Here is an 18016-nt window from a genome sequence, read left to right as displayed (position 1 = left end):
CTCTACTCCATCCACAGGGCCCAGTCTTCTCTGAACAGAGATGGTGTAGAAGTCACAATCCTAACTACCCAAGGCAACCATCTCCACCCATCAAACAGACTCTGAGGTTAGGGTTGGGATAGGAACCTCACACATGATCAGTACTATTATTGACTTGATATGGGGCCTCAACAGGGAAGCAGATGGCAAATTAGGATAATTCTAGAGGAGGTTTAGTCAAGGGATTATTACAGAGGTACACACAGGGTATATGGAAATCTCAAGGGATGGTGCAATATCTCCAACCTAAGAAGAGGGGAGCTTCCTTACCATTTCTAGACCTAGAGGAGCCAGTACAGGGAGCAGTTCCTGAAAATGGAAACTAGGGATAGACAGTGCTGTGTGCTGAGGGCTGCCTTATAGGAACTGAGACCTTCAGGAGGTGGAGGGACTCATCCAGCTGACAAGGAGGGAGCCAGAGGGATAAATACCCTGACTTCACACTCCCCCTCCTTCCACTGGCCAACCAGAAGCTGCAGGGTAAGTGAGCCAGATGATAACCATGCAGAGCAGGGAGGTGAGGCTGGATCTGAAGGGGTGATGAAATGTGTCCAGAAGAGGATTTAACAGTTTTTATATCAGACTCAAGGCCACACTTAACCTTAGCATTATGCTGGGCATGCCAATTGGGAGAACAGAGACATTCATCAGTATAATAAAGGAATTTATATTTCTATTGCTTGCCCTAGACAATCTTTGTCTAGGGTCCTTTGTCCTTCCACAGCCACACTATATACTGCATCTGTGTCCAATGTCACCTGAAATTTAAAAAGTTGACTTGCAAAACCAGTCAAGGATAAACTGATAAATTAAGGAGGCTCTCTCCATGTGGACATCTGAAAATGAGATCTACTCTGGTCTTCAGCCTTGCTCCAGGAGGAGCCACCTTGAGATGGTAGCTAGTTATTCTGAAACTACTGTGGAGATTAAGCTAATCCAGGGAATTACTAATCTTGTGGTGCTTAGACAAACTAGTTAGTTTCTTCCTTTTTCTTTTTTTTTAGAAGACTACTTGGATCAACTTATGCTGTAACATAGAGTTTCTTTATTTTTAAATTTTAATTTTCATTGTTCATTGATTTTTAGAGAGAGGGGGAAGAAAGAGAGAGAGAGAAAAAGAGAGAGAGAGAGAAAAGCATTCATTGGCCACCTCCTGTATGCACCCCAACTAGGGATTGAACCCACAACCTAGGTATGTGCCCTGACCGGGAATTGAACTGGCAATCTTTCGGTGTACAAGAGGATGCTCCAACCAATTGACCCATCCAGCCAGGGCAACAGTACTGTTTTCAAGAAGGCGTATTAACCCAGAATAATAAGGGACTTTATTTTAAAATAAGGATGAACAGATTGTGAGGCAAACAACAGATCAAAATACACAAAATAACTTGTATCCCACTTGTATCTGCATTCTTCCCTTTCTATTGCCTTTTGTTTATATGCAATTAAGTTGTGTAAAATGAATTAGATACTTTGTTTTAAGTAAACACTTGGTTTGATTTATTCATATTACTGGTTGTGTGTTTCTCTAGGAGCTCCTAGTTACTAATCCTAAGTCTCAACTATCTATTTTAACTGATAACTAACAGCATCATGTTGCCACAAGGGGCAATAAAGAAAGGAAAGGCACAGTCAAGATAGCGTCTAACAAGTCCCCATCATACTTTTCACCAATGGAGATGAACATGTTGTAGAAGAGAACAAAATAAAAATAGTTTTTAATCAAGTAATAAAGTGAATAAAGGAGACAACAAAGAAAAAAGAAAATGAAAAAGAGGTAAGAAAAAGGATAATGGAAGGAAAACCTATCAACTAAATTGAACAGTTCAAATCTACTTATTTTCATGATCCATGTCCCAATGCCCATAATTCTTCATCTTCACCTGAGAATAACCGGAGAGGCCAAAGGGCTGAGGACCACCGAGGAGGTGAAATACCTAGCATGTGTCTCAGGATGTGAATACCTGAAGGTGAACTTGGTGCAAGTAGCAGGGTTGTCATTAATGTCTTCCACCAGGAAAGTTATCTGCATGCGATTTTCCTGACCCCCAAAGGGTCTGTCCTTCACCAGAACTTCCAGAATAATGACAGGATTTTGTCTTAATTCACCTGCATCTCGGTCTAGCCTGTGGGCCACTTGGATGGTACCAGTCACTAGGAAGGCAAAGGTTAGAACATGACTTGTTGGAGAGAAATGAAGAGTAAAGGCAGGTGGAGACTTGTAGTAAACTGAAAAAGACATTTTGATATGAGGACTGGCTTACACAGAGAATATCCTCATACGGAGACATTTTTAAAAATTTATGTGTAAGTTCCTGTATTAGACATTAATTAGGGTATCTGGTCTGAACCTTCTAGAATTTTTCACCCCAGTTTAGGGTTAAGCCCTTGGCAGCAGCCTTTGCCCGTAGGAGAGTGACTGGTAGGCAGGTGATTCCAGCCTGACCCCTGGGCTCCCTTACTAGAGAACCTGTAGCTGAGACACAGAAGTTGGGTAACAGGTCAGGTTAGCCGAAGAGCTACAGGTAAGAGGCCAGAAGTCTAGCTGCTGAGATCACTGGAACAACACTGGTTCCCATCCTTTCTAAGTGCTGACTGCCCCGCTCTTTCTCATGAGATACCTGGTATCCTACTAATAAGTGTCTCCATCTTTATTTTTCCCTCTTGCTTGGCTTGACTTGCCTTAATTACTGTTACCTGTGACCAAAGAGTCTTAAATATGTTTCCCCCAAAACACTGTATTTGTTAAAAGTTCAATATTGCAATACTACAGTGAACAGAGTTTTAAATGATGGCTGTCTGTCCTTATACTTTCAGTTCAGTGAGGTCCTTGATGATAGCACATTGGGAAGTTTTCAGAAGTAGAGCACAATTATTGTCTTTGCCTGTCTCTCCCAGGAGAGGGTATCCTTTGCCTGAAAGCCTATGAGGCAAATAACACATTGTTTTTCTGGGACTGTTCAGTTCTGGCCACCACAAAACCATTATGTAAAATGAAGTCTTTGTAATGATACAGTCTAGAAGTGGTGAAAAGGGTAATAGCTGGAGTTGGGCAGAGAGAAAGAAACTCTCCTTCTCTCACTGAGATTCTTAGATGGGAAGATAATGCCCAGCAATCCAGCAATTTGATCTAGATGAGTGTGGTCCAATACTATAACCACTAGCCACATGTGTTTAGCACTTGAAATATGGCTAGTTCAAACTGAGATTTGCAGTAAATGTAAAACACACAATAAACTTCAAAGACTTGGTACAGAAAACAATAATATAAAACATCTCATTCATAACCTTTAAATATTAACTACATTTAAGATGACATTTTGGGTCTGTTGGGTTAGCTAAAATGCCTTTAAAACTAATTTCACTTGTTTCTTTGTGCTTCTTTAAAATGTGGCTACTAGCCCTGACTGGTGTGGCTCAGTGGGTTGGGCGTTGTTCTGCAAACCAAAAGGTCACCAGTTTGATTCTGTCAGGGCACATGCCTGGGTTGCAGGCCAGGTCCCCATGTGGGGTCGTGCGAGAGGCAACTGATTGATGTCTCTCTACCACATTGATGTTTCTCTCCCTCTCTTTCTCCCTCCCTTTCCCTCTCTCTAAAAATAAATAAAATCTAAAAAACAAGTGTGACTACTAGACTTTAAAATGACTTTTGTGGCTTCTATTTTATTTCTATTGGACAGCACTTGCCTAGACCTTTTCTTCAGAAGACTTCAAAGCACCTTCAGGATAATGAACTCACGCATCCTTATATAAGAACCTGCCTTAACAGTAAAGTGGTGTTACATCTGTCAACATGGTCCTGTTTAGTTTCCCCAACCCCCATGCCAGCCCTTTTTAATACACTTGTAACCCTGTTAACTAATGATATTCTTGACAGAAAGGCATGACCAGATCAGAAGACACATAAAATATTTGAAAAACTATCCAAATGGCTGGCTGAATTAAAGGGTGCATGTAGATGATGTCTGAGTGACTTACACTGATTTATCATGAAATAGCTGTTGCGAGTAGTGATGATGTAGAAGAGAAAACTGGTAAAGCTTTGATCATCAGGATCCTCAGCTGTGATATTGGCCACGATAGTTCCTAGACCCAGCTCCTCCAGAATCACAAACTCTCGCATTGGGCTGCAACAGAAATACGACAGACACAGCACATTTTCTGGGGCACAGGAGGGGGGAGTCTGGGAGGCGGGTATTTTGGTTAATGCTAAATATAGCTCTGAGCTGTTGAAGTTCCTTCAACATGCTCAGAGAACTCAGCAGCTAAAGGGCCAGGAGACTGGCTTTTGTATTTCCAACGATCACATCCCTGTGGATGCAAAGAAAGCACCATGCTGTTACTTCAATAATTTTCATTGGCCATGACCTCTGACTTCACCCACCCCTGATGCCATTTCAGATCAGCATTAACTTAAAAAAAGAAAAAAAAGGATAGTTGTTCCATCCAGCCATCTGCTCTCTTTCCCCCAATTCATGTGCAAAGTTCCCTGAGTGATTTCTAAAATCCATCTGGATATAATGTCCAGAACTTTAGGCTCCTGATTCCCATTGTATGGCAGCCACCAAAAGCCAGATAAATTGTGAACCCTCTTTATCTAGAGTCTCTGCTCAGTTTTTATTTCTTCCGTTTCTTTTTCTTTTTTCTTTGCTTTAGAAGGTAGAATTTATGCACAGAACTTGTGTACCTTCCCAAGTAGCATTAATCATGAGGTCAGCTCTCTGAATGGAAAAATGAGTCCCTCGGCAGAAGCCAAGGTCAGAACACTGCCCTCCAAGGATGGTTTCTGCAAGATAGCCTCAAATTGCCCATTTACCCATTTTCCTCAGACTGTCACTGCCTTTGGAAAAGGCTTGTAATAAGACAGATAGGTTTGAAATTTTAACTACACAACTTGGGTAAATTGAGTAATTCTGAATGCACCAAGGGAAGCTTATTGTTTAAAATAACTCCACAGGAAGTCCTTTTACTGAGAGAAAACCATTTCAGTGGGGCAAGCAGTCACCTCTAATTTGCCAGTTTCCTAAGTGTGGGTTTACCCACATAGGATCTTCTTTAAGAGGGAAGACTATACCTCAGATCTAAAAGACGACATTTATTTCCTGAGCTCAGAATATTTCTGCAAGCTTCTCTCATTAATCCCTGGAGGGTAGGGGAGGCCAGAGAAAGGGAAAAGGAGAAGGAACCTGCAGCTAGAGTCAGAGGCAGGCAGAGAAAGGCTGGACCCAGGCTCTGCCCAACCAGGGCTCTTCCCTGCACCCTGGGCCTGCCTCAACTCATGAAGTGACCTCCTGTCAGTGTATTCCATTGTCAAGGGACAGTAATCTTGTTCAGATCAAGTAGCCACCCCAGTGCTCTGAACTTCTCCCCATCTAGTGTCCCACTGAAGCAGCCTGTTAATCCACTTACATACCTCACAAACACCTTTCTCAGTGAATCTATGCGGTGTGCCCACTAATGCGTCCAGGACTAGACAAGTGGGAGGAGCTTGAGGAGGCAGGGGTGGCAGGAACCAATCCAGAGCCACAGGAGAGACGGAATGGCCCCAGCTCCTAAGGCTAGACGAAGCCCTTATGTCCATCATCTGACAGCCCCTGTTTCTAACCTGTTACATCTTTTCTTTGGTTACAAAGAGATCACTCAGACACCTGTGCCACCATCACAGCCTGGCCCCTGCTACTCCAGTCGTGGTCCCTGCATTTCTAACAGTCTCCCTGTGGGTGCAGACCTCTGGCCCACTCCAAACCATGAAATCAGAACTTGTGTTTTCATAAATGTCCAGGGACTGATACACACTTTAAAATGAGCAGGACTATTATAAGGAATCACCAGTAGACTCCTAGCCTCTCATAGGACAGGCCCAGGACACCTTGGGAGGAGAATCCCCTACCTCCCACCATCTCTCCTTCCCTAAGGCAGCGGTTCTCACTGGGGTGATTACATCAGTTGTCATACTAGGGGAGGAGGCTGCTATTGGCATTTGGGGTATAGAGGCCAGGAATGCTGCTACACATCTCACAATGCACAGGGCAAGGAAGTATCCAGCTCAAAATGTCAGTAGAACAGCCATTTAAGACATCCTCTTCTGCAGGCTTGTCTCGTCCATGCAGGACACTCCAGGAAATCAGGTCCCTGTGAAGGGGACTGGTCAGGCTATTGGTGATGGCATAACTCCTCAGGTAAAACATTCTCCCCTTGGCTGATCTGACACTGAGCAAGGCAGAATAGAAAATCTTTGGTTTATTTGGTTCAGGGACCCAAGACCCCAGTGTGAATAAAGTATCATTTAATGTAAATATGTTATCCTCAGACCACAGTTAAGATCCACTCAAAGCATGATGCATCCTCCCCACAGGCTAAAGCTCTGATATCAGTTGCATTGCTGCACCTTTTCCCTCATAACACAGATCTCCAGAGCCTGGGCAATGGGTATAAAAGGGTCATTGGCCACACTCATGGGAAAGAGGGTGAATCCTGGGTGACTTGTGATGACTTCATCACTATGAATAAATATTCAGTAAGTGTATAAGGTGTGTACACACTGCCAGGCACCAGGTTGAAAGGACTGTGAGTAAATACAAAAGAAATGGGTAGAAGGGCTAAAATACCTCCTCAAAAAACAGTGTTCTGCAAAAATAGCAAGCATTGTGCTTGCCATGTACAAAGTAAATATAAGTCCAGTACTTTTATAATCAAGAGCTCCACATGAATAATAGCAGAATTCTAGAATGCATTCATGAGTCCATAAAACATTCAGACATTTGTCACCACCCAGGGATAAAATGGTGAGACACTTTCAACAACGGATATAGTACTTGCTTTGGTCATAGTAATTGTAGAACCTTAACAAACAATAAAGATAAAAGAGTTGTTTCCACATTTTGTATTTTTGTTTCACACTCAAATTCAGTGTACTTGACTCAGTTCAAGAATTTAATTTTGTTAATACCAAAAATCAATGTATAGTTAGTCTTGGCACTGATTTCGGGTTTTGGGGGAAGAAAGATCATGGTTGAACCTTGAAAGCCTTCAAAGTTAGTACCTAGTTTGAAACTAAGCAAATTCTTTCAAATCATGGGTGGCTGAGGGGTGATGCTGGCTCTGATTGAGCAGCCTGGGCAATGTCAGGGCAACCATCCTGCCCCAAGCCTTCTTTCTAGAACCCAGGCTCTCGCAGACCCATTCTTACCAACATCCATGAAACACTGAGAAATGGTTAGAAGGTCACACAGGTCATGTTCTCTGTCTGAGAAGGAGCCTAATAGGTTCATCTCTCAAACCAAAAGTGAAAACCAGAATTCCAGACTGATCTCTGGGGCCCCAAGGTCATGTTCTCTTTATGCTGAGGTCAACTGCTCTATTTTGGAAGACGCAGTCCAAACCAGATGGTCTACGGGTTTTGCCCTTGCAAGAAATTATTTTCCTCTTTGCAACCCCGTTAGCTTATTGTCCCACCTCACAGACCGGGAATGTAAGAAGGGCTACAGAAAGCATCGGCTGCAGCCCCACAGCCATCACCTTCCTCTGGGAGTTACTGATGAATTCACAGTGCTGTGTGGGCCAATGCTGGAGTCTGAATCCAGGCTGGGATGTCATAACTATTTATAAACTGCCTGCACTGTGCTCCTGGAGGAACCCGTCAGCAGAAATGCACTGCATCATGCTTTTGAGCTTAACCAGGCAACAGACATCAACAGGAAACATTACATGGGAATGTATCTGCTGCTGTTTCCTCCACATCAACAACCAGCAACTGGGCTGTAGACTATGTTAAAATCCAGAAGTTTCACATGTGTGGTGTGTTTTGCCAAATGACACCAGGTTAGCCTAGGAATGGGGTGGGCTTATACCTCCCAATTTCAGAATACTTTTGCAAGCATTCTGTGTAGTACCAGGCCCTGTGGCTTTTTGCTATGGAGTCTCCTAGGCTGAATTTATTCACAGCCTTTAATGCCATTAACCCCAGGCAGGTGATTTTGCCAGTTCCCTTGTGTCTGGCATCTTGAACCCACCTCAGCTACTGGGATAGGCAGTCTTATACATACAGTAAGCCAAGCTGTTTGCCAGGTCATATGCTATCTCAGAATCCCATCCTTATCTATGACAATTTCATGTTTCACTTTTGTGCCTGAGCTGCTGATACTGGGCACATTTCCATATGCTGCCTCTACCAGATTCACTTACCCTCCTTACCTCTGCCAGATGGAGGAGCTGCCAGACAGTCAGATCTCTTGACTGGATTCACCATGACAGGAGCAACTCAGAGCACCCAGCAGTGAGCAGGACCTTGAGGCACTATTGAAACAGCCCTCTCCTCAGCCAGAGAGGATGGCACTCTAGGAGTGGGCTTTACAGAGTCTCAACTGATGATGATGTGGGCTCCAGGATTATGCTATTAATTAGGGTTGAGCACTCTACTGTAAAAGTACCTGCCTTATACAGTTGTCCTGCCCTTTCTGCAGGGAATACATTTCAAGACACACAACAGATGTCAAACCCTGTATATACCATGTGTTCTCTATACATAAATATAATAAAGTATAATTAGGCAATTTCACAGATAAAGGATTTCTTCCTACTATAGATGTTAGCCACCTCAGCATATGATTGTTTTTCTTTCCTTATTGAGTCAAGAACTTTCACCTTTTCACTTAAAGAAAGCACTTTATGGCTTTTCTTTGGCATATCCAAATTGCCAGCATCACTACTCTTGTGTTTTGGGGGCCATTATGATGTAAAATAAGTTACTTGAATACAAGCACTGAGATACAATGACAGTCTACCTCAGTAATTTTCAACATTTTCCATGTCATGGCAAAATTCTGGGCACACCAAAAAAAATATTTTTTGCTCGATCTGACAAAAAAAAAAAGTTATAAGTTTGATTCATTCACACCAGATGATTATTGTTGTGTTGGTTGTTGTCATTTTTTATTTGACAGTCTAAGGGAAAAGTGATCAGTGATCCTGACTAAATAGTCAATTATTGCATGCTTTAAAAATTCTTGCAGCCCACTGGTTGAAAATCATTGGTCTACCTGATAACGGAGATGGCTACTAGATAAATAAGGAGGTGGGGGAGATCATATCTACAGCATGGATATGCTGGACAAAGGGATGATTCATGAACCAGGTGGGATGGAGCAGACATTACAAGATTTTATCATGTTACTCAGAACTGTATGTAATTGAAAACTTATGAATTGTTTATTTCTAAAATCTTCCATTTAATATTTTCAGTCTGCAGTTGACCTCAGGTAACTGAAACCACAGAATACCAAACTGTGGCAAGCCTTGCACCAGAGGCAATATGTCCAGCCCCCCCCCCCCACCATACCCACAGTTCTGTGGTGCATATGAATAGGAGGGTACAGAGGAAGAGGGAGCAAAGGTGAAAGATGGAAGTCCAAATGTCCAGGCAAAGGATGCTGAAGATCTCAGATCTCCTTATCTCTCCTTCAGGCCAGAGCAGGACACCCCTCTGTCTTGTATTAAATATGTCTGAGGAGGCTCTGGGAGGCTCTGCCACCTAAGAGAACTGTGCCTGTGGCCCACAGAGCCTGACTGTCCCCAGGCCTACCTGGTAAAGCGAGGGATTTCGTCGTTGATGTTCACAATGTTCACCTGCAGCGGTGTGGAGGCTCTGAGCCCTTGGCTATCTCTCACTTCCACAATGAGATGGTAGCTGTCAGGGGAATATCCAAAGTGAGGGAATCAAGCTCTGCTGACACCACCTCAAAATGAGATGGGAAAAAAATAGGGTGGGAGGAGGGAGGAAGGAGGCTGTTTCCTTTCTGCCACTCCCTCAGATGTCCCTGCAGAGCCAGACCTGCTGTGTCCATCCTTCTTTCCCACCTCTGAAACCCGACTTGCGTTTCTCATCCTGCAGTTATCATTCACAACCATCACAGCACCAAGTGACTGCTCATGCCAAGTTGCACACTCAGTCTCCAACGTTCCTCACATCTCTGCAGTGTGGATTACACCCATGCGAGGAAACCAAGTCTCCCATGGATTAAGTAACTAGCCCTGGTTCTCATGCCCTGTGCAGAGCCAAGAGCCAAAATTGGGTTGACCCCAAGACCTGTGTGTTTTCATCCTCAAACCCTGGCCACTCCCCACATCTTTTCTCAGAGGCCTGCTCACCTCTATCCTGCTGCTTTCAGGTTAGCAAATATCTCTGGCAACTGCTTCTCCCAAGCCAGGATGGCATCTGGGGCAAACCTCCCAATACTTCGGGTGCCTTCTCCCACACCTTCATTCTTATTATCAGCAGATGAAGATTTAGGATGAGAAAGGAGGCCTTGCAGATACCCGCCTTATTCCCCTCGGAGGCTCACTACTCTCTGAACTTGGCAGGAAGGCAGCAAACTGCTCAGGGCCTCCCCAGCTCCCTCAGGCTACCCTGTGCCTGCTCATTGACACCTCAGATAAAGGAACTTTAAGCAAGACCATTGGCAAAAGTTACCTGTTATGTCCTTCTTCAAAGTCAAATTCTGTTGTAGAGAAGAGAGTCCCATTAGCAGTCATTCTGAAGCTCTTTGAGGGAAAAATGAGGAAATACTAAAACACAAGGAAAAAAAGAATGTAACTAAGCACACTTATGCATCTTTCCCCAGAAGACAAGTCTGTTCAGTTCTCATTTTATATTCCTGGCCCATGGAACATTCTTAGTACATCAGGTTAAGGCCCAAATGGGCATTTCTCAGACTTAATGCTTCATGAATCAAGAAATTGCTGGATCTGTTGGTCTGAGCTTCTGACCCTGATTTGCCACATCCTGAGAAACTGGTCACTGGATCCTGCTTAAATTACAGAATGCATATAAAAGCCCCCCTGTCTAGGCATTCTACTTCTGAATCTCATCTTCTTATCTCTGTCACTACATTCCCAATTCTGCTTCTCAGGACTACTTCTGGCTTTAACCAACACTATTTAAACACAGCCACCATGCATTAGGTAAATAGGGCAATACTAAAGCAAATGAGATCTGGTCTTTACCCTTAACCAAATTTATGATATAGTGGAAGTGCAAAAATGTTTATAAGCATCATTCATTGAAATGATGGAAGGGTAAAGGGAAGGATAAGTGTGAGAGAGAATGAAACTTAGCAGAGCCCAAGTTTGAAGCTGGTTTGGGAGATATAGAAGGGCTGTTTTAAAATCTGGTCTGTTTGTTGTGGCCATTGGTCAAGTCTTCCCATGCTTTAGGGGCTTGAGAGCCTTCTCATGTCTTAGAGACTTAAGAGTCTTCTTCCTCCCTGGATTCCAGTATCCAGCCCAGCTCTTTGTCTAGGACCTCTTGCTCTGACAGAAACATAGGTGTGTTTGCCCAGCCACAAAGAACCATAGGCGGACCACCCCTGTGCTCTCCAGAGCACTCATCAAGATTGAGTCCTTGATCCCATGATGGAATCGACTATGTAGGGAAGGGACTGGAATCAGAATCCAGGATCTGGTTGGGACAAGTCCCTTCTTTGCTTGTAATTTCGGGATGATACTACCAACTGCTCACTCGTGTTATTATGAGGAATAAATCTCAATGCACGCTGTAAAATGTGAAGGGCCACAGGCACATTTGAGGCTCACATGTGTATATCCATTTGTTCTAAAGGGCTTTAAGGTTAGAAGGTTTCATTGTTTCCTATGAGGATGAGGAATGGTCTCTCCTTCAGACCTTAACTCTCTGCAGATCATCAGTGGAGGTTTTGCAAGCACAGGCATGGTCTCTGAAGTCTAGAATCATAGGAAATACCAGCCAAGGATTCCAACCCAGAGATTTGGTGTTGTCATTGCAGCTGAGCTCTCCATAGGAGAAGAGAGGATGCACAGAAAAGATATTAAAGGTCTCCTTTGGGGACCAATATAAGGTTTCTAAACCAGTTCTTAAAGTGTTTGCTTTCCATTTACTATTTAATAACATTTTCTTAGGTGTAATGAACATATCCTTTACACAAAAATTGGGAAAGACAGAAAAGTATAAAAAAAGAAACTCGATTATAGTCACCTGTAAAATCTCATTATTTGCATTCTGTTCTTTTTGGTGCAAACATACACTCTCCAAAAAATTGCAATGGTATTCTAATCGAAATTATAATATCTCGTGCCTTTAATTGGCAGCTTGAACACTTCCCCATAGTCTTACTTTACAGCCTGGTTGGTTAATGATGGCACAGCATTATATTATAGGGGGTATTTTACTGAGTCTTTCTTGCTGGTCACTTAGGTGATTCCTACCCATTTTTGAGAGGAAATATTTCGGCAATACCAAGGAGAGCCCTTCTCCCAGCCCCCTCCTCCAAATTGCATAAGCACTTTGGCAGCACTCATAGGCATGATATTTAAATACCCAACCCCCCACCAACTCTCCAGTTCACAGCCTGGACAGCAATGGCCTAGACTTGCAGCTGCCTACACATGGAGTAGTCCCATGTCTTTAAGCACAGCCTTCCCTGCAGTGAACTCTCACATATCCAGGGATCAGTGGCTCACACTGGATGTGATACAATGGTTTATAAACCCAAGGGTGGGTTGGGGATGGGGGGACATATACCATATGCATCTAAGTGAGAATGTGTTTTCAAATGCTCTAGGAGATAGGTCCCCTGTTCTGGTTGGTTCCCAACAGTACAATGTCTTGGGCTACAGGGATGACAGGCCCTGCTCTTCAAAAGCTTATGGTCAACTAAGGGAACATAGGAAGATGATATGGGAGAGGTACTCCAGAAGGGATAAACATAGAATGTGATGGGAAAAGGGAAGGAAGACTCTTAGACCCATCTGGAATATAAGAGTCATGAATTGGGGTAGTGGGGTTAAGTTCAGTGGCTTTGGAGCTAGACTGCTGAATCTGAATCCCAGTTCTACCATCTTCCAGATGTGAGAGCTTGTGCAAACAGTAATAAAATTGGGCATGCCCCACGTGGTGATCATGTAAAGTTCAGAACAGTGCCTGGTACATGATAAGCCTTCAATATATGTTAACTATTACTGTCCAGTTAGAATGTCAGATCTATGAGGGAAAGGCTTCATTTCATTCACTGCTATATCCCTAGTGTCTAACATATAATAGATGCTTAATAAATATTTGTTAAATGTTAAATATTGGGGTTTTCTTCTTGCCTCTATCCCATCTGAGACTGGCATTCCCACCTTTTAAAATCTTAAAATCTTTTTAAAAAATTGTTAAAAATACAACAACAAAAAATTTGCCCAACTTTAAAACAAAATCTGTTTGAATTTGGTAATGCCAGGCTTCATTATGAAATTTTCTGTAGTTCTATCTATAGTTTCAGCAAGAATGAAAGCAGCAGCAGCAGCAGCAACAGGGTGAAACTGGCTGTGGCACAGCATATGCGAGGGCCTGCTGCCCAGACCATCCCACTGGCCATGGGCAGAGGAACAGGAAGGGGGAGAGAGAGAGAGAAACATCAATCAGCCACCTCCCACATGAGCCCTGATGGGGACCAAACCCGTAACCCAGGGAAATGCTAAATTTTAGTTAGAAGTTAGTGAAAATCTTCAGTTAGAAGATAGCTTGAGAGCCCATGGACCTCGGGGAAAGAATACCTCACTTAAGCTCTATACAGGCTTCCCAGAGGCAGCCTTTGGGTTTCTGAGAGACATCTGCTTGGATTCTCCATTACTGTGCTCTTCCTACTTTTTGGGACAGCTATCTATGTTTCTTTGAATCCACTGATGCCAGATTAAGAGACTTCCAGCAAAGATGGAGGTGTAGGTAAACATACTGCATTGCCTCCACACACAACTACAGCAAAAATTACAACTAAACTACAAAACAAACATCACCCAGATTCACCAGAAAATAGAGCTGTATGGAAGTCCACCAACCAAGGATTTAAAAAAGCCACATTCATCCAGATGGGTACCTTTTCTATAATAGGCCACGCTACTAAGGGAGTCAAAGCAGCTTTACCTAATACACAGAAACAAATACAGGGTGGCTGCCAAATTGAGAAGACAAAGAAATATAGACCAAATGAAAAAAAAAAAAATCAGGATAAAACTCCAGGAAAAGAACTAAATGAAATGGAGATAAGCAACCTATCAGATGCAGAGTTCAAAATGCTGGTTACCAGGATGCTCAAAGAAATCATTAGGTACTACAAAGCATAAAAAAGACACAGGCATAAATAAAGGTTGCATTAAGTGAAATAAAGAAAATTCTACAGGGAACCAAGAATGGAGAAGATGAAGCCAAGATTCAAATCAATAATTTAAAACAGAAGGAAGAAAATAACATTCAATTAGAACAGCAAGAAGAAAAAAAATTGAAAAAAAAAAAGAGAGAATAGAATAAGGAGCCTCTGAGACACCTCCAAACATACCAACATCTGAATCATAGAAGGGAAAGAGGAAGAGCAAGAAATTGAAAACTTATTTGAAAAAATAATGAAAGAAAACTTCCCTAATTTGGTGAAGAAAATCAACATAGAAGTCTAGGAAGCACAGAGTCCCAAACAAGTTGGACCTAAAGAGGACCACACTGAAACACATCATATCTAAAATGCCAAAGATTAAAGATAAAGAGAGAATCTTAAAAGCAGCAAGAGAAAAGAAGAGAATTGTCTACAAAGGAGTTTCTGTAAGACTATCAGCTAATTTCTCAAAAGAAATTTTGCAGGATAGAAGGGACTGGCAAGAAGTATTCAAAGTAATGAAAAGCAAGGACCTACAACCAAGATTAGTCTATCCAGCAAAGCTATCATTTAGAATGGAAGGGCAGATAAAGTGCTTCCCAGACAAGGTAAAACTAAAGGAGTTCATCATCACCAAGCCATTATTATATGAAATATTAAAGGGAACTATATAAGAAAAAGAATATCAAGACTATGAACAGTAAAATGGCAATAAATGCACAACTATCAACAACCGAATCTAAAAAACAAACTGAGCAAAGAAGCAGAACAGAAACAGAATCATAGATATGGAGATCATTTGGAGGGTTAACAGCTGGGAGGGGGAAGGGGAAGAATGGGGTAAAGGTGCAGGGATTAAGATGCATAACTGGTCGGTACAAAATAGACAGGGGGGGACTTCCAGCCAAGATGGAGGCATAGACAGACACACTGCGTCTCCCTCCACAACTAAGAAGGAATACAACTACCTCAAAACTAGAAACGAGTAGAAGTTCCAGAAAAACCGAACTACATGGAGTCCAGCAAACAAAGATATAAAGAAGAAATACTCATCTAGACAGCTAGGAGGAGCGAAGCCAGGCAGAGAGGATTCAGTGTGGTGGCAGCAGTGGCAGCAGCAGTGGTGGACCAGCGGAAAGCGCAGTCCCACATTTTAAAAAGTCAGGAGGAATACCTGGGGAGCATTCCCAGCTCCTCACTGGACCTCGAAGCTCACTGTCCCAGCACCCGGGAAAATCAAGCCTTATTGCTTCTGACTGTGCAAACCAGTGGGGGTAGGGGTGAAGGCAGAAACTGCCGGTCTCAGCAGAGTCCACTTGTTAAAGGGACCCCACGGTCCTAGAACGTCCGCAGACCAACTCACTCTGGGAACGACGGCCAGGGCAGCAGTTAGAGGGGCGCCAGTCCAGTGTAGAAGTGGGAGAGTTGCCTGGAAAAGGGGCCAGTGCTGTGCTTGCAGCACTGTTCCCTCTCAGACTCCTCCCCCACATACCATGCCACCACGTGGTGAAACAGGTGGCCCTAAGTCTCCACCCCTTACAAAATAACAGGAGCAACAGCTCTACCTGGGACGTGGAAGAAAACAAACACAGGAGTCTGTCAGAATGAGGAGACAGAGAAGTATGGCCCAAAAGGGGAAATGGATCAAGGTTCCAGTGGGAGAACTAAGCGACGAGGAGATAGCCAACTCACAGATGAGGAGATAGACAACCTAACAGACGCAGAATTCAAAACACTGGTGGTAAAGATGCTTACAGGCTTGATAGATATGCTTGAGTACGGCAAACACATAAGAGAAGTGAAGGCTATGCTAAGTGAAGTGAAGGCTATGCTAAGTTAAATGAAGGAAAATCCACACAAAACCAGTGGTGAAGGGATGGAAACCAGGGTTTAGATCAATGATTTGGAACATAAGAAAGAAAAAAACAGTCAACCAGTGCAGAATTAGGAAGCAAGAATTGAAAAAAATGAGAAAAACTTCCCAAATTTTGTGAAGTAGATGGACATACAGGTCCAGGAAGCACGAAGGGTCCTGCTCGAGTTGGACCCAGAGGGCACCACACCAGGACACAAAATGACTGAGATGCCAAAGATGAAAGATAAAGATAGAGGCCTGGGGACAGCAAGAGAGAAGTGGAGAGTTGCCTACAGGAGGCTGCCTATAGGACTATTGGCTGATTTCTCAGAGGACAGTTTGCAGGCAGGAAAGGACTGGCAAGTAGTATTCAATGTAATGAAAGGCAATCTGCAACCAGGATTACTCTATCCAGCAAAGCTATCATTTGGAAGGCAAGGGCAGATGAAGTGCTTCCCAGACAAGGTGAAGCTAAAGGAGCTCATCATCACCAAGCCAGTATTGTATGAAATGTCAAAGAGACTTACTTAAGAAAAAGAAGATCAAAACTATGAACACTAAAATGACAACAAACACAACTATCAACAACTGAATCTAAAAAATGGAAACAAAATCCAATTAAGCAAACCAGAATAGGAACAGAATCATAGGTATGGGGATCATTTGGAGGGTTATCAGCTGGGAGAGGGGACAGAGAGAAATGGGGAAATGATGCAGAGACTAAGAAACATAATCGGTTGGTACAAAATAGACAGGGGGATGTTAAGAATAATATAGGAAAGGGTGAAGCCAAAGAACTTATATGCATGACCCATAGACATGAACTAAGAGGGGTGGGATTGATGGAGGGAAGGGGGTTACTGGGCAGAGGGGAGCAAAGGGGAAAAAAACTGAAACTACTGTAACAACATAATCAATAAAATATACTTTAAAAAAAAAATAGACAGGGGGGTGTTAAATACAGTACAATAAAGGGTGAAGCCAAAGAATTTACATGCACGACCCATGGACATGAACTAAGGGAGGGGTCTGCTGGAGGAAATGGGAGTACTGGGTGGAGGGGACCAAAGGGGGAAAATCTGTGAAAACTGTAAGAGCAAAATCAATAAAATATATTTTTGAAAAAATTTAAAAGGGTGAAACTGTAGAACCAGGAATGTAGGAAATTTCCTCTTAATTTTTATTAAAAGTCTGATTTCCTGGAATCCTCATTTTTTTTTCTTTTAGAGCCAGGCTATTTTTTTTATCCCTGAACCTATGAGCTCATGTTAATGGGAATAGTAGTTTTGTACTTTAAAAGGAGATAATATCCATAGACTAAAAATATTGTGTCATGTGGCCATTTGCCAGAAACTCAGAAAGCTTTCTGTAAAACCTGGCATTCTTTCCCTTTTTTAAAGGCTTTTTTAATCAAAGTTGCTCCTTTGATATTCATTCTTGGAAACAGAAATTAAATAGAATGAAAAGCAACTGCAGCCCCTCTCTGCTCCAGTACTGGCTAAGAAAAGTCCTGAGTAATCAGATCAATTCGGTTAACAAATGCTTGTCAGACAAGCTCTACAGTTCCCCTGCTGGGAATATTCCTTTACCACCACCCCAGGCTTCTCTATTTGTAGCCCCTTGGCAGCTGCGGTTTGCTCACCAACACAAAAGCTTCAGTGTGGAAGACAAGAAGCCTTGCTTCCTGCCCCATTCACCCTTTATGGTGCCTTGGTTTAGGGAGAAATGAGGGTGAACGGGAGCTGGCCCAGTTTCCTGAAATGTCAGGCTCCCTGGGGAGGGCGCACCACCTCCGGGCTGGCTCCCCTACTGCAGTTGGAGTCACAGGCAAGTAATGAGTCAACCTGTGCCTATTCACGGCCATTAGTTGTTTTCAGGCCTGCAATGGAATTTAACAACCAGAATTCAGCCTTCTGTCTCCTAAGAACAGAGCAGTCAACTTTCAGGGGCCAAGTTTCCAGAG

General features: G+C 43.0%; 1 protein-coding gene across 1 annotated transcript in view; it reads right to left on the bottom strand.

Moving 5' to 3' along the window:
* The window catches only part of CDHR3 (cadherin related family member 3), a 120707-nt gene that overhangs the window by 26286 nt on the left and 76405 nt on the right, over positions 1–18016 (bottom strand). The window contains 4 exon segments of the mRNA XM_090286885.1: positions 2004–2193; positions 4018–4166; positions 9620–9724; positions 10508–10602. Of these exon segments, the coding sequence (XP_090143011.1) occupies positions 2004–2193; positions 4018–4166; positions 9620–9724; positions 10508–10602 (539 nt within the window).

This window comes from Furipterus horrens, unplaced genomic scaffold, assembly GCF_987537825.1.
Source record: "Furipterus horrens unplaced genomic scaffold, mFurHor1.1.pri manual_scaffold_9, whole genome shotgun sequence".
Classification (NCBI taxonomy): Eukaryota; Metazoa; Chordata; class Mammalia; order Chiroptera; family Furipteridae; genus Furipterus; species Furipterus horrens.
Note: the sequence above shows the minus strand (reverse complement) of the source record. Positions and strands in the feature narration are given on the sequence as shown.